Below are 25,027 nucleotides of genomic sequence, written 5' to 3'. Positions count from 1 at the left end.
CCTGTAAGTCCTCAACATTAGACCCACCTAAACATGTTCTCCATTACTTAAAAACTAGCTTTTCAAGCTACCTGTAGTGTAGTGGTAAAGATCAGGAGCTGTGGAACCAGACTGAGTTCAAATACAGGCTCTGCCACATACTGACTGTTTAACTTTGGGCAAGTTACTTAGCCTGGCTGGGCCTCAGTTTCCTCATCTAAAGAATGGGGGTACTGATCACACCTACCTCAGACTTACTCTTAGGACTAGTGGGTTTCTGCCTGTGAAGCTTATATAATGGTAAGTGTACTGTAGCTCTGGTTATGACTAACATCCTCATCATCATTTTGACAGTCATCAACTTTACTCAGGCTTTCACACATCTTTGAGAGAAAAAATCCTATATTACTACAACTTTGCAAATGGAGATATGGGTTCAAAATAGTAACATCAAATTTAATAGTAAACTACAACTAATGTGAAAGTAAACAACAGGTGAATTCTCATTAATAAGTTCCTACAATTAAGCACTTAGCATATATCATGTCTTTTGCTGTATTTTACCTTAATTAGCACAGACCTATACTTTGAGCCATGTAGTAAAGCACCTGTAAGTTCTTTGGGTTCCTCAACTTGAGCGTACTAAAAATTGGAACTCCCCTTCTACCCTAAACTGGCTTCATCTAACTATATTTTCTACCTCAGTGAATGATATCATCACCTCCAATCAGCCCAGATCAGAAACCAAGGAGTCATCCTTAACTCTTCACAATCCTCCTCAACTCCTTCTAGCCTAGCCCCTTCTCTTCTGCATTCACTCTGGGTTGCTTAACTGCAGATGAAAATTACGGGTGGAGGTAAGTTTTGAAATCACTGCTACTTTGGTAAGCAATGAAGTAGAAAATTCTCACCAGCAAATAAAATAAAAGAATTATTATCTGGGACATGACCCACCTTTCATTCATCTCCCCCAATTCACCTGCTGTTTTTGTTCGTATTTTCACCTTATCAACTCCTGGGTTATTGCAACTGCCTCCAAAATTCCCATTCTTCATTTTCCTTAACCAAAATTCTACATGACAGTCAAACTTCTTTAAAAGACACTGTTGTTCACTGTTTCTTCCATGAGAATACCCTTTTCCCCACGGAGCAGTTCCATTTTAAATGTTATTTCCTTATTTAAGAGTTGCTTGCTTCTCTAGTTGAAATGCACTCCTCCATACTCCCAGAAATCTTTATCAATTTCTCTCCATGAAATGTAATCCTTTATAACTTGATATGTAGATGTTTATCTACATATTTTCAGGAAAATGACAATAAGTAAATCTGAAGGAATCAGAGGATGAAATTGGGAACCCAACTAATATAAAGGCCTTTTGGAAAAGCCTTATTTTTGGCAGTGGTTCTCAAACTTGTCTGCACATTGGAAACACCTGGGTACCCAGGACCAGGGCCCTATCCCAGAGGTCTTGGGTACAGTCAGGGTACTGAGCATTTTAAAAACTCTCCAGGAGGTTCTGATGTGTAGCCATGGCTAAGAAGTACTGGTCTATGGAGGAATAGAAGTAGCTGAGATTAATATAAGAATTTTTAAACAGAAGTAAAGATCTGGTGGATATCAACACAGACAACTCAGGGTAGACGAATGATACTATAGAAAAAAACTGTGGAAAACAAGAAATTCGGTATCGCTTGGTACACAGAATGAGACTGAAATGTCTTACAACTGGTTCTAGGCTGAAGCTGGAGAAGATAAGATGGGACCGGAGAGGATGGTTACAGGCAACTCTGCTTGGGATGAGAACAAAGAGCAAATGGTAGGAAGGTCAAGAGGCTTCAGAGAAAGAATGCTGAAGAAGTCGCCGTGAAGTTAGGAAGTTTTTAGAACTGAGAGAAATTATGTGGCAGCAATGAAAGTGGAAGTGTTAGTCGCTCAGTCTTATCCGGCTCTTGGTAACCTCATGGACTGTAGCTGGCCAGGCTCCTCTATTTATGGAATTCTCCAGGCAAGAATACTGTAGTGGGTAGCTATTGCCTTCTCCAGTGGATCTTCTCAATCCAGGGACAGAACCTGGGTCTCCTGCATTGCAGGCAGATTCTCTACCGTCTGAGCCACCAAAGCAGCAGCAATAGTGCTGCTGAATTAGGAGATAAATGTTACTGATGTAGGAACGTTCCCAAATCAGTTACCCTGGTCGTTAACAATGAGGAGAAAAATTCCTACCAGCAGCTGAAATCAAAGAAAACGTCTTAGAGGCCTGACAAAAATGACAGCATAATCGTAAAGACAGATGTTTTAAGCTGTGGTGTCGCTATTAAAAAAAAAAAAAAAGGGACATTTTGGTTGTGAGGTTATGATGATATTTGAGCTTAATATATACATTAAGGAGATCAAACCAGCCAATCCTAAAAACAATCAGTCCTGAATATTCATTGGAAGACTGATGCTAAAGTTCCAATGCTTGGGCTACCTGATATGAAGAGCTGACTATTAGAAAAGACCCTAATGCTGGGAAAGATTGAAGGTGGGAGGAGAAGGGGATGACAGACGAAGAGATGGTTGGATGGCATCACCAACTCAATGGACACTGGGTATGAGCAAGCTCTGGGAGATGGTGAAGAACAGGGAAGTCTGGTGTGTCTCAGTCCATTGGGTTACAAAGAGCTGGACACAACTGAGCAACTAAACAACAACAAATATATGCTGAAGTACTATAAAATGTGCAAGTGTTGTAGAGTGTAAAGTGTACATACAACTCTAACAACCGTGCCCTGAGACCAGATCATGTCTCTAACTTAAAGTACATTACTCTACCCCTCTTCTCCCCCCAAAATTCTTACAGGTTAGAAAACTAGGCATGCATATTTCTGTATTAATAATTATAACAACCCATAATCCTTCTTTTTCATTCAGTTCAGTTCAGTCGCTCAGTCGTTGTCTGACTCTTTGCGACCCCGTGAATCGCAGCACGCCAGGCCTCCCTGTCCATTGCCAACTCCCGGAGTCCACTCAGACTCACGTCCATCGAGTCAGGATTACTAAACACTAAACATTAAAAAAAAAAAAGAAGTACAAAAACCAAATAAATAAATTCTAAACTACAGAAACTAGTGCTCACAGTAAATGATGGAGCAGGAACATGAAGCTGCCATTAAATGGACTTCACAGGATCACTGTGTGAAGGCCTCCTCTTTAACGCGTCTTCAAACTCTGATCCTTTCTCCCACTAGTTCATGCAAGCTGCTTCAGAAACCAGTGAATTGTGTGATAGGAGAAAACACTTTAATGCATATACTATGCTTAAATACCACCAGAAATGCCAGAGCCTGGCTCACTAAATCCTTTGAAATACATTACTGTAAATATTATGGCTGACCAACATCTCTCTATAGGATGACTAGAGTAAATGTAGAGCCAAGAAACAGGGATACAGACTATAAACATAGTGTGCCTTTTAATACGAGGCAACACTTATGATTTACTATATAGGTAAACTCACCTGTAGCTTCACTCAGTCAGTGGGCAAGTGCTTCAGACTCATTTTCATGTCAGTAAACATTAAGTCCAATTTATCCCCATAATAAACAAACAAGTGTCATTTTTATAAGGAGTGTCAAACCCCTACCTAGTGAGGCGAGCATGCGGAATCAATTACCAGAGACATGCAAAAATATATACAAAGGAGGAATGCAAGGGAAATTCATATGACATTGGTATTAGGGGCAAAATAATTCATATTATGGTCCCACGCCATTATGGTAAAATACATTTGCATCACTAGGTATAAGAGAAAACATGTAGCCCAAAGAATAGGTATAAAAAACTATTACAATGAATAATACCTGACATTTGACACAGCAGTGCTATTTCCAGGTTCTGGTTATTCAACCCAGAGTAAAAGTGGTTTATTGATCTGTTTACAGCATTCTAAAGACAAGGATTAAAACTGCTGTTTTGTTCTGACATACGAAACAGCTAGGCAAAGAACTCAGGCTGCTGCCTGCCACATGGTAGGCACTAAAGCAATCATAGCTCCCGAGTTCCCTGATGGGACCTTTTCCTTCTTTGTTTCAAACAGACTCTAACTATCCTCTAATGAACATCTGTTGAAAATTCTCAAATCAAGACCATAAGCACACTGTGTTCAATGTTTGATGTCCACATTAACAAAGAAATGCTTGATTATAAAAGCATATTCATGCCAATTTCTCACACATGAAGGTAAGTCAGATTTAAGATGGACAATAATGAATAAAGTGGAGGCATGGGAGAGAAAGGAGAAAATGTATGTAGTGGAAAGATGGACAAGACAATGGTCAGTATCAGTGTGAAGAGCAAACAACAAATTCCTCAAGTGTTAGGTCTAACATGGAATACACACTCCACGTGAATTTGCCAAGAGTACACAGAATGATCATAACCTGAGACCCTGGGTCTGGGGACTGCCAGCACCTGGCCATCTGCTTAGTTTTTTCCCGCGTCTCAGTTCTCTCTGCTCTTAGAGGAGCGTACCTCTTCCTTTAAACAGTCTTCCTTGGCATTGCAGTTAGAATCAACTACTGCCTTCCTGCCTGGCTATGCATTCCAGTATTGATAGCACACAGCAGCTCACAAAATTCCTCTTAATAGAGCTCTCTCTAGGCTTGTACAAGAATTCAAATCCCTGTTGTCAGCCTTGGAGAGTTCAAGGCTCTTAAGTAAAATCATCCATGCTAAATTGTGATACTGAATACTGCCTGGGCTAAAAATTAAATTTTTGTTTTATCAAAGTGATTTGGGATGAAAATTTTCAGGATTAAGTTCCCACTATTTTGTGTGATTTGGATAAACAGTCCAGTTTTTCAGATTAACACATAATAATTACATGATTTAAAAAATAATTATTATTCATTTACTCAAATATTTGAGTCAGGTGTTGTGCCGGATCCTGGGAATACAGAGTGAACAAAACTAACAATCCCAGCAATTCATAATAACTTCTACATTCTGATACTTATCTACAAAATAATCACATAGTTACAGTGTTTTATTTAATTACAAAAAATTAACTAGGGAGTGGGGTAGGGCATAAGTGAAACAAGTACACTATGACTAACCACAAGAATTCTTTATTTAAGTCTTTCTATACATTATGACAGAGAAGACAATGGCACACTCCAGTATTCTTGCCTGGAAAATCCCATGGACGGAGGAGCCTGCAAGGCTGCAGTCCATGGGGTTGCTAAGAGTCAGAGATGACGGAGCGACCTCACTTTCACTTTTCAATTTTATGCATTGGAGAAGGAAATGGCAACCCACTCCAGTGTTCTTGCTTGGAGAATCCCAGGGACAGGGAAGCCTGACGGGCTGCCCTCTATGGGGTCATACAGAGTCGGACACGACTGAAGCAACTTAGCACCAGCAGCATACATTATGAACATGTAACAGCTGTGATTAGCAATACTCGGTGCTAAAATATCTGCTATTTCCTTAAAAAGTGCTGGTATTTTAACTCTAAAATTCCTATCATCATATATACACAGATAACATAAAATGTACTAATGGTTTGAAGAGAATTATGTGTCAAAACAGTACAATTCCATACAGCAAAAATTTCACACCAAGAATGAAGAGAACACAGCACAATGACCTTCAAATTAGCATATTGTACTAAAAATATCAAAAGATAAATTTTATTCTCCCGAGCTTATAAAAGCTCACTTATGTTTTTCAAATTTCATTGATAGTTTCTGTATTATAAGGAACATATAAATATATTAGCAATTTTCCTACCAAAATAAAGCCCAATATATATGCAAAAAAATTCAGGAATAAATTTTGTCCTTGATTGGGAATTCCCTGGCAGTCCAGAGGTTAGGACTTAGTACTTTCACTGTGGTGGCCCGAGTTCAATCTCTGGTCAGGGAACTAAGATCCTGCAAGCCACGTGGGGTGACCAAAAAGTAAAATAAAAATTCATGTGCACATAGAAATAAACATAAATACTCACAGGAGCAACATACACTGACAAAAAAATTACATTTAGTAAAGGTGAGAAACAGGAAAAAGAAAAACAAAAAAACCCTGCTCGGGCTTTTTCTCTTTTCTGAGACTTGACAAATGCAGAAAATTACCAAAGTAACAACAACAACAACAACAAAGACATGAAAATCACAGTTTGGACAAACTGCTTGTCAGTATTTAGGACCTGATTTCACAAACAGGTTTAATTCACTTCCTCGAAGGCCATGATGTCAAGGCGGAGGATGGATGTCTGCTGCTACTGAATTAGACCGGCCGACATCCTGAGAAGGAAGGGGCTCCTCCGCCTCCACGTGTGTCACTTTATCTGACCTTCCTGAAGGAGGAAGTTCATTATTTGTGCCCTCTTCACTAGATGACAGGATATCAGCCAACTCATTGGACATTAGAACTTGCAAGGACTCTGTTCCATCTTCAACATCCACCTGAATCCCCAAAGCTTTTAGAATATCACATTTGCACATGGGGCACGTCCCATGGGCTAAGATCCAGGGGTCAATGCAATTCTTGTGGAAAAAATGTTTACAAGTCAGAATACGAATTGTATCATTAGGCTTATAGAGTTCAAAGCAAACTACACAGCTATCTCCATTTCCGCTTACTTCCTCGTCCCCCTCTTTCAGTACCCGAACCTGAAGCTGGCCAAATGCTTTCTTGAGATCATTTGTTAACCGTTGCCACCTCCGGTTCTGAATCCTTGCTACCCAAACTCTTCGAATATGATAAAAGATGAAATACACTAATGTAGCAGTCGTGATGATCACAAAAGAGATGAAATAGTGATTCATCCAGATGATGTGTTTTCTTCCCACCTCAATCATGACGGTCACATGAATGCCCTTCTGAATTAAATGCAAAATCTCCATGCCTTTTAAGTTACCAATCATCACCACAACGATGTCTTCAAATATCTGATGAGACATGGGAAAGACCTGATTGCCAGTTCCTGGGAAATTATAGATGATCACTCCACTGGCTCCATTCTCCACCGCCACCTTGATCTTCTGGGTGAAGGCACAGCCTCCCCGTTCGACAAGGGCAAGCCATGTCTGCGAGTTCTTTAATTTCCTGAAACTGGTACTGGGGCTGCAGGCATTTTGTGTTTTTCCCTCTGGAGGCACGATGACTCCCGCCACTGTCTTCAAAGCGGAGCTTCTTCCAAACACTCCAGTCTCCCCCAACTCTGACAACATGCGATTCCCAACATGAAACGATATGTTCATGTAAGCAGTCCAAACAGCGCTGGTTCTGCAACAGTGCTGGCTAAGCAGCCAAAGGAAGCTGAATTTCATGAGCCAGGAAGAGGCAGCATAGTTTCTCTGAGTGCCAACCTTGAGTAGACGCATCTCTCTCTCTGCTTAAGTGACTGAAGAACCAACCCAACAAAAGGATGTGGCTTCCACATCTGTTGATGATCAATGCAAACTATTAAAATGAAAAATACCTTCTGGGTGAAAACAAGTTCCACTGTCTTCCAGCATGTTTTTGTAAGAAGTTCTTAAAGAAGTCTTATGAGTGTTGGATTTTTTTTTTTTTTTTTGAGAGAGAGAAAGAGGAAAACTTTAGATTGAAAAAAAAAATTCCCACTCTCACTACTGTCACTCTAGATACTGTTTACTGTTGGGTGATATGATTATGACATAAAAGACAACACAGCCAATTAGGTAAGAGCTTACAGCATGCTGTATATTTATTGGTTGAATGCTTTGAATGTTGCTATGGGTAATTTCAATGTTACTGGACAGATTCAGCCCTTGAGTTACATGTTATGATACCAGGTATCACATTAAACTAAAAAATATAAAAATTACATAATGTATGAATTTTAAAACCTGAATACATATGCAAGAAAAGCCATACAATTAACACTTTCCTTCACAATCAGTGAAGTAAATATACGTTACAAAATGCCAAGTTTTAACCATGAATGTTATTTAAAAATTAGTACTACGACCAGATATGGGGTAGAAGTGGTGAATAACACAGTTTTAAACTCACATTTTCACCATACAATATATTTTTTAATCTAGCATGTAAAATTTTGAACTTAATTTTATAAAGCTTGCTCATAAGTTTGTTGGATCCGTTTGGTTTTAATTTTTAAAAGCAGGGTATCCCATTCCATTTCTTCAGCCTCACTACCCTCACTTTTGGCAGCACTAAAGACAGAAAAGACCAATGTCATTTCTCTGCAGACCTTGACATCTGTTAGCAGCTTAACAATATTTTGAGAAAGAGGAGGACAAATGTAGGGGAAAAGATTCAATATAGCAATGTTGGTTTACCACAGTTTACTCTGAACAAAAATGTAGCTACAGATTTTAGAAAGACAAACTTTGAGGTCCTCACTTGAATTTAACCACTGACATCAGTGACTGTTAAAGGTCATCGAATCTTTTAACAAAATGTTTACCTAAGTCAGCAAACATCCGTGGTGGAAGACCCCACATACACTGTTAGTTCTGCCTGTATTTTTGCTACACTTAGGCCAAGAGCACAATGTAACTTCAAAGCCCAAAGAATGACATGTGAACTAACAGACATGGGCACTCACTGGTACTGCCATACACTTTCCTGGGAGAATTACTCGGGGGTTCTTATTCACCAGCTAGGACGCCAAAGCCAAGAATTTTGACCTTGTACATAAATGTCTCTGACTTCTACGCATATGGTACTAAGAGATACTTCAGGTTTCATCTTGCCAGAACTACAGAAGCTAGTGTATTCTTATGAAACAGCAATTAGCAACATGACAACGTGAAGTAGGAACAACAAAGGAGAAAAGATTTCTTATGGGCCCATCAAAAAGTAGCATTAAAAGAAAAACACTGATGTGACACCTTCCGCTCACAATGGTCTATGTTCTTTCCCAAAGGCTGTTAATCTGATTTCCACACACCCACTCTTCAAAACAGACAGTGAGGTACACAGTGTGTTGACTCACAAAGTGCCACTTGAGTTGGACATCAATGCTTTTGCATATTATCCAGAGATTTTCATCAAAGCAACAAAACCCACATCTTTAGGCCTCTTATTGTTATACAGATATCTACCAGAAAAAAAAAAAAGGTAAGAGATACAATTTTGAAAAGCAACTGAACAAAATTTTACTTCTGCTGTAGGTCTATATTTTCAAAACGTCCCAAATAAAGACATACTACCATTTAGTATTTCCTAGTCAATTCTAGAAGGAAAACCTACAACCATAGTTGATACATTATGCTAGGGTTTCAAGCAGGGTCTGGCAAACAAAGATACATTTTTTAAAAATATATATAATGCTACCCTAAATGAGGCCTATAATTTAAAATATTTTTAGATATATAACCAAAAGTGCTAGCATCTAAAATAATTATTCAGAACACATTTCCTTCCCAGTCAGTAGATTTGGCAACCAGATTTCCTGGGTATTAATAAAATTAACCATGGAAAATTAAATCAAGATCTCATCCTATAATTAAGTTTACTGAACAGAAGTATTATTAGATACCAAAAATTAAACATATGGAAGCAAAGTATAAAAATTAGTATAAAGAAACTTTAAAATATTATGACTAATTCTCCATGGAATCAATATCACAATCACTGTAATTTGAAAATCAAAGCTTAATGTATACTAAAGCCCTTACTTAGATAAGGACAAAAATGTATAACACAACACTAGAAAAACAAGAAGTTCAAATAGCTGGACATGATACAGAGTTTTATTTTTAAAACAACCAAGTTTCACCCTCTTTAGTACTTGTGTGGAAAAACTGCAGTTGAATTTTCTCTCTACATAAAGTGCTAAAAGAGAATTCATCTTAACTTTAATCACTGGAAAGACTCAGTTACATCTTCAGGAGATCCTCGGGGTTTCTTAAGTTTGCAGAATGTCACACTTGCACATGGGGCATGTCCTGTGGGCTAAAAGCCAAGGGTCAATGCACGCCTTGTGGAAAACATGCTTGCAAGTTAAAATACGTACTACATCTTGAGGCTTGTAAATGTCAAAGCAAACAACACAATTGTCTTCATCTGGCTCCAGCTCCTTGTCCCCTTCTTGGAGCACTCGCAGTTGAAGCTTCCCAATGGCTTTCCTCACATCTGCCTTCAGCTGCCTTCGCCTCCTGGTGGAAGAACTGGGCCCTCGAGGTCTCCAAGCACAGTACAGGAACAGGTAGGCCACGGTGGCGGTCAGGAAGGTGAACAGAGACAGGATGTAATGGCTCACCCAGGGCATGTGCATTCTCCCCACTTCAATGATGATCTTCACATAGACTCCTTTCTGAATCAAGTGCAACAGTTCCATGCCTTTCAGGTTGCCTATCATCACAGCAACTATATTTTCCGTTCCCTGGTGAGACATGGGGAATATCTTGTTGCCTGTACCTGGGTAGTTATAGATGATCACCCCGTTTGCTCCCTTCTCTGCGGCCACATTGATTTTGCGTGTGAACGTACAGCCACCCCGTTCAATGAGGGCCAGCCAAGAGTCTGCTTGCCCAGGCCTGCTGAAGTTGGTCATTGGGTTACAAGCGTTCTGATTCCATCCTTCGGGAAGTACCACCACGCCAGACACCCTTTCCAGAGGAGAATGATTCCCGAACACTCCACTCTCTCCCAATTCTGATATGAGGCGATTTCCTACCTGAAATGTTATATTCAGGTGTGCTGTCCAAATGGCTTTTCCTTTTGAGTCAGGAAGGCTTAGTAGTAGAAAGATGCCGAGCCTCCACAGTTGAGATGAAGCAGAACTGTGAGCTGAAGAAGTAATTCTAAGTAGGCTCATTCCTTCATTTGCCTATTAACAGACAAATGTGAAAAATACAACCACATCCGTTGTAGAAGAAAGTTAGGAAGTTAGCTTCCAGGGTTGGTAGGAGATAATTAAAGCACAGGAATGGAAAAGGTCTGCATCGATCAAAGGTATCTTGCTCCTTCCAGCATTTTTATTTTTGGTAGATTATCTTTCTCATAATGAAACAGAATAACAGGATTTGTTATTAGCACAATGTGATTTCAAGAAAACTGTGACTTCCTAATGGGGGAAATTGTGACATCAGAGCCAGTTAAGCCAATCTGAGAGTTTATATGAATGTACTGCATACTGAAATCCCATTGGCCAAAAAGCTAGGCAGCCATGGCTCATGACATATGCTAATGTGAGTAAACTCTAAAGCAAAAAACAGATAATTTTTTAAATACCTGAGTTTCTTTCCTAGTTCTGGAGAGACTGAAAATCTGCCTAAACACTTTTTGCTCATTGTTTTTCCATCTGTGAGGCAAAATAGAAATCATTCATATATGACTGTATGTTTCTGGCCAGTCATCAGTTCTCAGGTATGGTGTTATGCTACCCAATATGCCAGTCAGTCCATGGGAAGCAGAAATGAATCATTCCCTCTGTCTTGCAACATTAAATGCTCATCCCAGGCCTAAAGATTCAACATGAGGGGAATGTAAACTGACATTTATTAACACTGACAAAATAAAGCCTTATCAAGAAGACAGTTATCATCATATCAGAGGCTGTTAAACATGCAATTACTTAACAGCTGAAGACAGGATTTTAAAAACAATGCAATTTAGCTTGCTAAAGATCAGTTGCTGATCTTGAAAGCTGAAGGAATTTAAGTGGTAGCTATATTTTAGCTCAAGACATCTCAAATCTAAAGGCTCATCATATGGTTGAAAAGACCAATTTGAAAAACTTAGTATTGATAATTCATTGTCTCTTTCTCATTGTACGATGAACTGCTTAGGCAATGGCAGACAGAACTCCCCCCGTCCTCCCCCGCCCCTTAGGACAAACGCACCTGTAAGAAACAATTTTTTACCCCCAACATAGCAGTTCTCAAGTAAGGGATAATTTTGTCTCCCAAGAAATATTTGGTTGTTTCCAGAGACACTCTTGATTGTCCCAGTGTGAGAGTACTGCTGGCATGCAGCGTGTAGAGGACGAGGATACTGCGGGATATTCTACAATCCACAAAACAGCCCTGAGCAGGAAGTAATTATCTGACCCAAAATGTCAATAACAGCCTTGGGAGGGAGGACTCATCCCTAAATTCATCTGTCCCTGAGAAATCAGATCTGTGCTCTTTTCATGAAGTTTATAATTGGCAATACATCCAATAAGGAGGAGTCCTCAGACTGTCTCCGTTTCCTGATCTCTTTGAGATGGAAACAGCGGACACTTGCACAAATGCCTGCGACCCCATGAAGCCTGATTCAAAACTGCATCCATTTTATCAGGACCAGGTCCAGGGGTCTTCTATCCTGGGGCCAGGATGTCTGAAGACGAAAGAAGGGAAGTTGGGCGGTGGGGGGAGGAGAGGAAAACAGATGACTAATGTTCAGTTCAGTCGCTCAGTCGTGTCCGACTCTTTGCGACCCCATGAATCGCAGCACTCCAGGCCTCCCTGTCCATCACCATCTCCCGGAGTTCACTCAGACTCATGTCCGTTGAGTCAGTGATGCCATCCAGCCATCTCATCCTCTGTCATCCCCTTCTTCTCCCCTTCCCTCCCAGCATCAGAGTCTTTTCCAATGAGTCAACTCTTCATATGAGGTGGCCAAAGTACTGGAGTTTCAGCTTCAGCATCATTCCCTCCAAAGAAATCCCAGGGCTGATCTCCTTTAGAATGGACTGGTTGGATCTCGTTGCAGTCCAAGGGACTCTCAAGAGTCTTCTCCAACACCACAGTTCAAAAGAATCAATTCTTCGGCACTCAGCTTTCTTCACAGACCAACTCTCACATCCATACGTGACCACAGGAAAAACCAAAGCCTTGACTAGACGGACCTCTTTTGGCAAAGTAATGTCTCTGCTTTTGAATATGCTATCTAGGTTGGTCATAACTTTCTTCCAAGGAGTAAGCATCTTTTAATTTCATGGCTGCAGTCACCATCTGCAGTGATTTTGGAGGCCCCCAAAATAAAGTCTGACACTGTTTCCACTGTCTCCCCATCTATTTCTCATGAAGTGATGGGACCAGATGCCATGATCTTCGTTTTCTGAATGTTGAGCTTTAAGCCAACTTTTTCACTCTCCACTTTCACCAAGAGGCTTTTTAGTTCCTCTTCACTTTCTGCCATAAGGGTTGTGTTATATGCATATCTGAGGTTATGGATATTTCTCCCGGAAACCTTGATTCCAGCTTGTGCTTCTTCCAGCCCAGCATTTCTCATGATGTACTCTGCATAGAAGTTAAATAAGCAGGGTGACAATGTACAGCCTTGACGTACTCCTTTTACTATTTGGAACCAGTCTGTTGTTCCATGTCCAGTTCTAACTATTGCTTCCTGACTTGACTAATGTTACTTTCTGACTATTAGACCATTTATTCAATATCTAACCTTTCTATCTTTTTAACATCCAAGAATTAAAGAGGCTTTCATTAGCCTTCCTGTAAAGTTCAACCAAAGGAGACTGAAATATACAAAGGTTGGCTCATCCCATGCTCCAAATATCCCTGCCTGCCCTTCCACATTGCCACCCTACCTCTAAGTATAGTAAGTTGATTCTTCTCATCTACAGGCTCATTTCATTATCCCCGAGGCCAGCTACTGTTGTTCCGGTTTCAATGGGAAGAATGACTGATCACATTTAGAGGCACAAAGAATGACTGATCACATTTAGAGGCACATTAAAGGCACAAAGTTCTCACATCTTTCCATAGAAGAGCAAGACAATTTTATTTTCCAGAAACCTAACTAGACTTCCTTCAACGTCTTCTTGGGTAGCAGCGCTTTAGAAAATCCACACTGAATGGACCCACTGGTAATCAGGGTAGAATTATCATGTTTGGCTCAGGTTAACCATGATTTACCCTGCTATGGAAAATCCCTTCACTGATTGAGCACATGGCAGGAGGGAACATGAAGTTAGTCAGTGTCCTGCCACCAAAGGGAATGGGTACAAACTGGAAGGTGAATAGGTAAACAAAGTTCCTGAGATTTACCCAACGGAATTATACCTATATAACCACTAACCATGATAAACGTAATATTCACTATACACAAGGCACTGATATGAGCCAGAGCCTGTGTCACCAGGGACACAGCACCGTGCTGTTCTCAGAGGGTCATCATCTAGGTGGAAGAAGAGGGTTATACACCAATTAGGTACATGCATGTATATGTCCTAATTTCTAGGTTCCAAATAAGTTCGAGAAGGTTATAATTTTCATTAAGCTGGTGGAGAAGAATCACCTGATCTCTATCCCTCCGCTACTCATCAACCTCTCAAGAATGCTCAAACATCCAGAAATCTCGACTTTTATAAGAAAAAAAAGCTAAATACTATCTGGGCAATACTGTGTGAATGTATCTCTAAATGCAGAGGATGCTGAAGAAGCTTCAATAAACTGCCTCACAAGTTGATTTATCCAAGTATTATCAGAGATCTCTAGGGATCCACAAAACACATTGGATTTGCTTTTAATCTTGAGAATTACAACTGGATAGGGTTTCTGTGAGTAATTAAATGCATCATAATGGGATTTAGCAGGAACAGAATACTGACTCTAAGTAGACTGAGAACAAGAAAAAGCAAGAAAAGCTAGTGATAAATACTTTCTGAAAGAGGTATCTTTATTTCTAAAGAATTCTAAAGGTAAAAATTATTTTAAGATGTTACTACATTTGATTGCAAATTGGTAAATCCTTACATTTTTTCAAAATTTCTCCCATAAATTAATCACTACTGCCACATATTCTCTCAGACACATGCAATAAAATTTTTTTCACATACAAATACATTTTCCACTTATTTCTGAACCCAGCAAAGAGCTCTGAATATGCTAAAATGGAATACGGTAAATTTAAGAACTAACATATGAGCTTTTGAATTACCTTGACAGTCACACACTATACTAGGGGGCAGATACAGATGCGTGAAAGTTACAAAATTCACTCCTACTCCTGCTCCTCATTCATTGGAAACTTCGGCAAACTCCGGGAGATGGTGAGGGACAGAGAGGCCTGGCGTGCTGCAGTCCACGGAGTCACAAAGAATCAGACACAACTTGGTGACTGAACAACAGAAATACCTCATTCATTATTCTTTATATTAAATAATATAATTACTTTCAATATCACTAAAAGCTCTGGTAACTAAATATATAAGAAAGAACAGCCAAAACAGACATTTTAAATTACCATCTCACTAGCCATCACTTCCTCACTATGTAAGCCAGGATCACTATTCTTCTCTATTATCTGCACTCCTAACAGTGAGATGCATGAGGAAAGGGTAACTTGTCTAGGAGCCTATAGCTCCAAGAAGCCTTTATGACATTAAAGGAAGGGGATCCTCACTCACGTTTCTCAAACACCTAACGCAGCACCTGCATCAAAGGAGTTTGTTCAAAAGAATGATCAACATGGTCAGCTTTACCACCTGTGAGTGAGTACTTTTCACTGGCTTCATCATCATCATTCCACAGTCTAGAATTAGGCAACAGCATCTAATCTCGAGCAATATTTTGCTCACCTTGAATTCATTCTGTTGCCAGAGCAACCTACAAAAAAAAAAGGAATGAAGTTCACGATGGCATTCCTGTTTGTCTAAAACCTTACACGTCCCCCTTTATCCAAAGGATAACATCCAAGCTTCTAGAAACTCCAACAGAACTTCTCCAGCCTGGTCCTCTTCTCCTTCAATTCAACCTCATTTTCCACTATTATCAGCCTGAAATGTATGCTTCTTCAACTCATAGGGCTTACAGCTTCCTGGGCTCCTATTGCAGCACTCATTCTATGGAGGCCTTAGACAGACTTTTTGTTCCTTTTATGAAACTATACCTACAGTAGGAACACTAATTACAAAATGGGCCTAAGTACCTCCCTCCTGATGATGCCTTTGCAATGTGACTTGCCAGGTCCTTCATCAGGAGGTGGAATTTATTTCTACACCTTTTGAAGCTGGATAGATTGGTGACTCAAGTTGGCGAACAGACTGGCACGGATGTGATGATGTGCCGGTTCCAAGCCTAAGCCTCAGAAGGCTTTGCACTCCCTCCCTTCCCTCTTGAAATCCTGCTGTCCTCTAGCACAGAAGGCTAGTGATAGAGGAGGGCACAAGTGCACCAGCTGAGGCAACCTAGGTCAACCCACAGATGGACAAATATGTGTGAACACCCAAGATGAGCAGAGATGTATCCCTAATGCTGAGGTGACGGCACACATGTGACTGAATCCAGCTGAGACCAATTGCTGAGCCCATCTAGACTCCTGAGCAGTGACAGATACCTTTTAAAAAGTAGTTTATAAAAAAATACTGCCCTTGAATAGAGATGCAGACAGAGAGAACAGATTTGTGGACACACCAGGAGAAGGAGAGGATGGGATGAATTGAGAGAGCAGCACTGACAGGCAGAAAAACTACCGTGTGTGAAACAGACAGCTAGTGAGCTGCTGTGTAACACAGGGGGCTCAACCTGGCACTCTGTGATGGGCAGAAGCTGGGCTGGGAGGGGAGGGAGGCTCACGGAGGAGGGGACACGTATACAGAATCACAATGTTGTATGGCAGAAGCCAAAATTGTAAAGCAGTAATTCTCCAATTAAAAATGAAAAAATCACTGCCCTTACATTGAGCTCTTAGACAGCAACTGATACAGTTCCCTCTACAAAATCCTCTGCTCTATTAATCTCACGGTATGGGACTAAATCTTATTCTCATTTTTTCAATACTCAGCTTCTGGCATATCATAGGTTCTCAATGAAGGATAATTAAATTGTCAATGTCTTATCCTCCAGATTCTAACCTGTAATATTACTCACACAATAAGGTTGATCCAGTTAATTTTATCGTTGTAAGGGTGATCACTTAGTTCAAGCAACAGAATAGTTAAATACACACAATGTGGTTAACCTTTAATTCTTCTACAGATTGAACACTCATAAAACAGAATTTCTTATAGCCATATCTGAATGCTAAGATAAATGAGCATTTGGAATATAACCAAATTCCTTTATACTTTAACAGGCAGAAATCAACCTACATAAATTATACTTTCTTCCACATTCTGAATTAAAACACTTGAACACCAAATTGAGAACAACTTTTCCTTCTCAGTCAATCTACTAAGTTAGAGGACAGAATGACAATCAACAGAGAGAAACACATTACTAGTAATTTGGAAAGTAACTGGGGGAAAAACCTCACACCACAGCCTGTGCATTAAGAGGGCAGAAAAAGGAGCTGAACATCCTTAAGAGCAAGATTAAGGACAGTAATTGGTGGTATTGTTATCTTTCTCTGAGACTAGGGGAAAAAATACATTTTAATATTAACTCAATCATTTAGATTGTATTTTTGTTCAAAGGGGTGGAGAAGAAGCAACATACTCATAGTGGGGTGGAGGGCGGGTACAGAATCTTTTGAATAACCACAACAACTTGCCCTGTTCTATTAACAGATGATTTTGCTCCTATAGTTAAGAATCACTGAGGATGAGGAGCCTGCTTTTGGAGCTCTCTTGTTTCAAAGTTGCCCTAAAACCATGAAGAAGACTGGAGACCTTCTTAGGCCGCAATCAGTCATCAAAGGTCTGTGTAAGCTTTGTCTTTCTAAGACCAGTTCCCCGGAGTGCGGTTAACTCAGAGCGAGCTCTCAGCAGTCAGAAAGAGCAAGGCAGTGGTGTTTAAGAGGATTTTCCCCCTTAGATCCCTTAAGTTTTTCCAATTCACAGGTCACAAACCCTTACTTATTTATTAGGGAATTTAATCCCTCCTGGGAGGCAGCAGAGGATAAAAACAGCAATAGAGTCATCACACTAGCAGAAACGGTACTAAAGCACAAGGCTACGTGTAACAGATCTGCCCCGAAACCCTGTCTTTGCCATGTGCTAGCTGTGTAAGCTAAGTCACCCTGAGACTTGGCTGTCTCATGTGTAAGATGGGGGAGTAATGCCTGCCTCTCCTGGCCATGCTGAGTATCAGACGATCCATTTCACATCTCTTTGTAATTCACCAAGCACACTGCTAGCATGATGGGAGTTCAATAAAAGGGTCCTATCCCCATTCCCCATTTGATGAAAGCTCTTTCCTGTTTTCTACCTAGGAGCATTTTCTCATCCTTCAAAGCTGACCCCAGGGACTTCTTTGCTGGTCCAGAGGTTAAGAATCCTCCTTGCAATGCAGGGAACGTAGGTTCGATCCCTGGTCAGGGAATTAAGATCCCACGAGCTTCGGAGCAACTAAGCCCATGAGCTACAACTACTAAGCCAGTGCTCTAAAGTCTGCATGTCAGAACTAGGGTTTCCTTGCGCTGTAACAAAAGATCCCACATGCCGCAATGAAGAACCCACATGCCGCAACCAAGACCCAACACAGCCAAAATGAATGAATCAATCAATGTCAAAACAAAACCAGATGATCCCCATCTTTTTTGCAGTCACTCCAGTTGAAATATCCTGCTCCTATTCTTTCTGTGGGTTTCCCAGGTAGCTCAGCTGGTAAAGAATCGGCCTGCAATGCAGGAGACCCCGGCTCAATTCCTGGGTCTGGAAGTTCCCCTAGAGAAGGGCTACTCACTCCACTGTTCTTGGGCTTCCCTGGTGGCTCAGACAGTAAAGCATCCACCTGCAATGTAGGAGACCTGGGTTCAACGCCTGGGTTGGGAAAATCTCCTGGAGGAGGACATGGCGACCCACTCCAATATTCTTGCCTGGAGAGTCCCCACAGACAGAGGAACCTGGTGGGCTACAGTCTGTGGGGTCACAAAGAGTTGGACATGACAGAGACTAAGCATATTCTTTCCGCACCTACCTGACATTCATTTACTTTTGCTATAAGTTATATAGTGTAGTTGGATGCTTTATGTTGGCTATACTTTGGATGTAGAATGTCTCGAGAGGGGCAGTGTCCGCTTAATTCTGTAAACTCTGTTTCCCCCCTTTGTCCCAACACCAACACAGTGCAATTTGCTCAAGGTACCCAACAAATGTTTGACTTTTCAAGCACTTATTCTTCAAAATATTAAGACTTATCAGAAGCTTTTGGCAACCTCTGTATTATACAGTCATCCATTAAAAAAAAAAAAATAGAACAGGCAATGATTTGACATGTCTTCTCTCCGCTAGGAATTACTTTGACAACAGTTGTCCAGAAAAAGGCTAATTTAATATCACAGGATCAGAGGCCATCTGTCTCACATTTTCTCTCCAAAAGTCAAGAATAAATTCCATCCACATCTCTGAATCTGAAAAAATGACACAAAAAGGGAGTAATATACAGCCATAAAGTAACAACTATTTTTAATATATAAGCAACTGGACCCTACAAATTTTTAAATGCTCCTTTAGTTATCTTTTGTATATCAAGATACACACACACACACACATATATATATATATACACACTGATATAAATATGTATCAGGTCATAAGTCAAATAGATACTATCCAAAGAAAAGTACCAGATTTTGTTCATTTTGTTACTTCAAAGAAGGCCCTATTATCATATCAGCAGTGCCAGTTAAAGTAAAAAGTTTCTAAGTGCAACTATCTCAACAACCCACTGACCTTCTAGTCCCAGCTCAAGACACACTCAGATCCTACAAACCCAGAAACCACCTAACCCAATACAAACTATATTCTTTCTACCCTGAACTTTTTAGCATTAAAAAGTTGTATTTATGGTTATCAGGATATATAACATATGTACCTTTTAAAGTAAAAATAAGTGCTAGCTACATTTTAAAGAAATAAATAGTATTTTCTTCATTTTTTTACATCCTTTCTTAGGAAATTATATACTATATGGGTATATTTTTATGCAGGTGTTGAAAACATTAATTAACTCTTACCTCTAATAAAGGCTTTTTGATTCTCAAGTCTAAGTTCTTTGAGGGTAGGATTTTATTATTTGTCTTCCTTCAGAGCCTAGCACACTGATTTGTATAAAATCAATTACTGATCTGATTTTTCATAGTAAAAGTGATTCTCTGACCTAAGAACTTTGCATTGCCTCTTCTTCACATACACTCCAGGAGGACAATCCAAGAACCATCTACTCAATATCTACATTATTCTTTCATTCATTCATGCAAATATTTATCAAGAACTGACTTATGTGCACAGTTCTGGGTACTAGAGCAGTGATCAAAAAACAACAACAACAACACAATTTTGGGGAATTCCCCGGTGGTCCAGTGGTAAGGACTCAGCACTTCCAGTGCAGGATGTTAGGGAACCCAGATTCCACATGGTGCACTGTATGGAGGGGGAAAAAACCAACTTTTTTTTTTAATATATTCATGAATCAATGGTTTCTGTGTATCCAGGAATTCAAAGATGAAGTCAAGGTCGTACCTCACTCAAGAACTCTGAAGTGACAAATACGTAGTGTGAACTAAGCGGCAGAGAGGCATGATAGGAAAAGTCCCGCCCACAGATGGAGCCGTGTATGCACACACAGCCCAGGCACCCTACGCTAAGGGACCACATTCCCTAGCGTGTTTCATGCGGTTGATGATGAAGCAGCCCCACTGGCACATCTGATCACAAAGCTTCTTTGACTCAGGTTCATGAAGCTCATGGAGCTGTGACATTTTTATATTTAAAAACAAGTCTTTGTTTCATATCACATTTCATAGTACTAAATAGGTCTCATTAGTTTTAACATGAATAGGAATTGTTCCATTTCACATGTGGTGGTTTAGTTGCTAACTTATGCCTGGCTCTTGTGACCTCATGGACTGTAGCCTGCCATGCTCCTCAGTCCATGGGATTCTCCAGGCAAGAATACTGGAGTGAGTTGCCATTTCCTTCTCTAGGGGATCTTCCCGACCCAGGAATCAAACCCAGGTCTCCTGCATTGCAGGCAGATTCTTTACTGACTGAACTATGTGGGAAGCTTCAGGTTTAGTGAATTACACAGGATTAGTTAATTCTGAAGCCAAGCTTCCCAGGTTTGAATCCTGTGCTTATACTAGTTCTGTAACCTTGAACAGATTACTTGAAATTTTCTACCCTGGCTTCTTTACTTGTCAAATAGGGAAAGCAGCAGCGCACACCTTTTAGAACTCTTATGAGGATTAAATAAAAAAACGTGCAGTATCTAAAGCATTTACAACATGGTTCAGTTCAATATACAGTCAGATATGTGTTACCACCACTATCACCATCTTTACATTATAGTCTTAATTCACTTATTTTATGACATAAGAATGATGATAGGGTCTTTAAGGCATTTTCACAATCCTTTACCTCTAATGAAGTCTCTATTGACATAAAACATTCAGTATCATTTTTTCCATATATAACATACATAACTACTGATCTATTTTTGTGCCTGTTAATATCTCCAGCTAAACAACTAATAAGTGATTGCCCATTACAGAAAGTATTTCATGACTCATAAAGGAAACATGCAAATATAGCTGGATTGTGATTATCATCATCTTAATGTATATGCCAACTTCAGAAAAATAGCTTTTGTTCCTTCACACCCACAAACCTCCCATAAAAACAAGATCAAAACAAGAATTTGATTGGCTCTCCTGGCCTGATTTTTTTCATTTGATACAGATTATACTAACAGGTTATACAGGCAGGAAAACTATATGACTGATTTCATATAACTCAAGAGGAAAAGTCATACACTCTATCCAAAAATACGTGTGACAACCTCTTAACCTGTAAGTATATAAAGAGGAGATGGAATTCACCATTCCTTTCTTCTCTACAACTTTTGAGTTGTTGCTAGATGATGTAAGTTTTTAACTTGATTTTTCTCCATCTCTCTGATCCATGGACTGAAGAACAGATATTGTGTTAGCAAGCGTGAAAACATTTTGTAGTACATCCTTAAAGCTCCTGGGTGATCAGGTGCACTATCAGTGAGCAGTTAGCATCTTGGAAGGAATTTTCTGAGCAGTAGGTCTCAACATTAGGCTTAAAATATTCAGTAAACCATGTTGTAAACACATGGGCTGTCACTGAGGCTTTGTCATTCCATTTATGGAGCACAAGTAAAGTCGATTTAGCATAATTCTTAAGGACCAGGGATTTTCAGAATGGTAAATGAACATGAGCTTCAACTGAAAGTCACCTGCTACATTAGTCCTAACAAGAGATCCAGCCAGTTCTCTGAATCCAGGCATTGACTTCTCCTCTCTAGCTATGAAAGTCCTAGATAGCATCACCTTCTGATGTAAGGCTGTTGTCCTGTGTTGAAAATTGGTTGTTTAGTGTAGCCACCTTCATTGTCTTAGAGAGACTTTTGGTCTCTAGCTAGGACAATGAATGGATCTGCCGTAGCTTCTACATCAGCACTTGCTGCTTTCACCTGGCACTGTTGGGGAGATGGCTTCTTTCCTTTATCCTCATGAACCAATCTCTGCTAACTTCAACCTTTTCTTCTGTAACTTCCTCACCTCTCCTAGCCCTCATTGAATTAAAGAGAGTTAGGGCCTATTTCTGGATTGCTGCTGCTAACTTGCTTCAGTCGTGTCCAACTCTGTGCGACCCCACAGACGGCAGCCCGCCAGGCTCCCCCGTCCCTGGGATTCTCCAGGCAAGAACACTGGAGTGGGTTGCCATTTCCTTCTCCAATGCATGAAAGTGAAAAGTGAAAGTAAAGTTGCTCAATCGTGTCCGACTCTTCGTGACCCCATGGGCTACAGCCTACCAGGCTCCTCCGTCCATGGCACTTTCCAGGCAAGAGTACTGGAGTGGGGTGCCATCACCTTCTCCGATTTCTGGATTAGGTTTTGGCTTAAGGGGATGTTGTGAGTAGTCTGATCTTCCGTCCAGACCACTTATACTTTCTCCTGTCAGCAAAGCTATTTCGCTTTCTCATCCTTCACAAGAAAGAGTGATATACTGGAGTAGTACTTTTGATATCTTTCAAGAACTTTTTATTTGAATTCACAACTTAGCCAACTGTTTGGTTCAAGAGTCCAGCTTTTGGCCTATCCTGGTTTTCAATATGCCTTCTTCATTAAGCTTAATCACACCTCGTTTTGATTTAAAGTAGGCAACGGGTAACTCTTCCTTTCACTTGAATACTTAGAGACTACTGGGATGTGAAGTGAAAGTCACCAGTCGCGTCGGACTCTGCGACACCATGGACTGTACAGTCAGTCCATGGAATTATCTAGGTCAGGATACTGGCGTGAGTAGCCTTTCCCTTCTCCAGGGGATCTTCCCAAACCAGGGACTGAACACAGGTGTCCCGTACTGCAGCAGGATTCTTTACCAGCTGAGCTATCAGGGAACCGCAGGGGTTATTAATTGGCCCAATTTCAACATTGGTGTTTCCTAAGGAATAGGGAGGCCATTTCTGTTACATTAATAAAATGATAGGATTATTCTCTTTTACCTCTTAATATAATTGGTGATATTAAGTTTTTCTAATACTGAATCATTCACACACTCATAGGATAAAAACATACTTCATCCTGATGTGTACCACTAAAATTTAATATTTTATTAAGGATTCATGCAGCCACAGGCTTTTCTGTGACTCAGATAGTAAAGTATCTGCCTACTATGCAGGAGACTTGGGTTTGATCCATGGGTCGGGAAGATCCCCTGGAGAAGGGAATGGCAACCCACTCCAGTATTCTTACCTGGAGAATTCCATGGACAGAGGAGCCTGGCAGGCTACAGTCCTTGGGATCGCAATGAGTCAGACACGACTAAGCAACTAACACATACATGTACCCACATAAAATGAGACCGGTCTTTAGTTTTTTATTATTACATTTTCCAAATTTGGTTATTTGCAAAGATATACTAGCTTCAAACGAGCTTTCTCTTCCTAGCTTCTGAGACAACTCTTAGAAATTATCTTTCCGTGAAGGTTTGGTGAAACTATTTAGTCTCTCTTGGTAGAACAGGCTGGATTGTCACTTCACGCTCTTAATGGATAATGGTTCAGGTCTCCTGTTTCTTCTTGGGTCAATCAGTTAAGTTTCCTAATCTATGGCACAGCATTATTGAAAGTAATTTTACAATTTTTAAATTGCTCTATCTGTAGTTAATTTTCATTTTATATTCCTAATTGTGTTTATTTGTACATTTTTTTTCCATTGATCTTGGTAGTATTTGTCTCCGTAAGTCTGAAAGAGATGGGAATACCAGACCACCTAACCTGCCTCTTGAGAAACCTGTATGCAGGTCAGGAAGCAACAGTTAGAACTGGACATGGAACAACAGACTGGTTCCAAATAGGAAAAGGAGTATGTCAAGGCTGTATATTGTCACCCTGCTTATTTAACTTCTATGCAGAGTACATCATGAGAAACGCTGGACTGGAAGAAACACAAGCTGGAGTCAAGATTGCCGGGAGAAATATCAATAACCTCAGATATGCAGATGACACCACCCTTATGGCAGAAAGTGAAGAGGAGCTAAAAAGCCTCTTGATGAAAGTGAAAGACGAGAGTGAAAAAGTTGGCTTAAAGCTCAACATTCATAAAACGAAGATTATGGCATCTGGTCCCATCACTTCATGGGAAATAGATGGGGAAACAGTGGAAACAGCGTCAGACTTTATTTTTGGGGGCTCCAATTCACTGCAGATGGTGACTGCAGCCATGAAATTAAAAGACGCTTACTCCTTGGAAGGAAAGTTATGACCAACCTAGACAGCATATTAGAAAGCAGAGATATTACTTTGCCAACTAAGGTCCATCTAGTCAAGGTTATGGTTTTTCCTGTGGTCATGTATGGATGTGAGAGTTGGACGGTGAAGAAGGCTGAGCACCGAAGAATTGATGCTTTTGAACTGTGGTGTTGGAGAAGACTCTGGATCTCCTTGCAGTCCAAGGGACTCTTAAATCAGTCCATTCTGAAGGAGATCAGCCCTGGGATTTCTTTGGAAGGAATGATGCTAAAGCTGAAGCTCCAGTACTTTGGCCACCTCATGCGAAGAGATGACTCATTGGAAAAGACTCTGATGCTGGGAGGGATTGAGGGCAGGAGGAGAAGGGGACGACCGAGGATGAGATGGCTGGATGGCCTCACGGACTCGATGGACGTGAGTCTGAGTGAACTCCTGGAAATGGTGATGGACAGGGAGGCCTGGA

At 40.3% G+C, this 25,027-nt stretch overlaps 3 protein-coding genes across 21 annotated transcripts in view; all 3 read right to left on the bottom strand.

The window, feature by feature from the left end:
* CADPS2 (calcium dependent secretion activator 2) overlaps nucleotides 1–25,027 on the bottom strand; it is a 569,431-nt gene that overhangs the window by 382,660 nt on the left and 161,744 nt on the right. The window lies entirely within an intron of this gene.
* RNF133 (ring finger protein 133) lies at nucleotides 6,214–7,347 on the bottom strand. Its single transcript, XM_005679417.2, has one exon. The coding sequence runs from the start codon at nucleotides 7,345–7,347 to the stop codon at nucleotides 6,214–6,216; it is 1,134 nt and encodes a 377-aa protein (XP_005679474.2).
* RNF148 (ring finger protein 148) lies at nucleotides 9,678–10,928 on the bottom strand. The gene has a single exon (XM_005679399.1). The coding sequence runs from the start codon at nucleotides 10,770–10,772 to the stop codon at nucleotides 9,861–9,863; it is 912 nt and encodes a 303-aa protein (XP_005679456.1). The 5' UTR covers nucleotides 10,773–10,928; the 3' UTR covers nucleotides 9,678–9,860.

Source organism: Capra hircus, chromosome 4 (genome assembly GCF_001704415.2).
Source record: "Capra hircus breed San Clemente chromosome 4, ASM170441v1, whole genome shotgun sequence".
In the NCBI taxonomy this organism is placed as follows: Eukaryota; Metazoa; Chordata; class Mammalia; order Artiodactyla; family Bovidae; genus Capra; species Capra hircus.
Note: the sequence above shows the minus strand (reverse complement) of the source record. Positions and strands in the feature narration are given on the sequence as shown.

Bases quoted from the DNA above. Each gene is read 5' to 3' on its own strand.
- RNF133 (XM_005679417.2), bottom strand. From the start codon at position 7,347: ATGCGTCTACTCAAGGTTGGCACTCAGAGAAACTATGCTGCCTCTTCC.
- RNF148 (XM_005679399.1), bottom strand. From the start codon at position 10,772: ATGAGCCTACTTAGAATTACTTCTTCAGCTCACAGTTCTGCTTCATCT.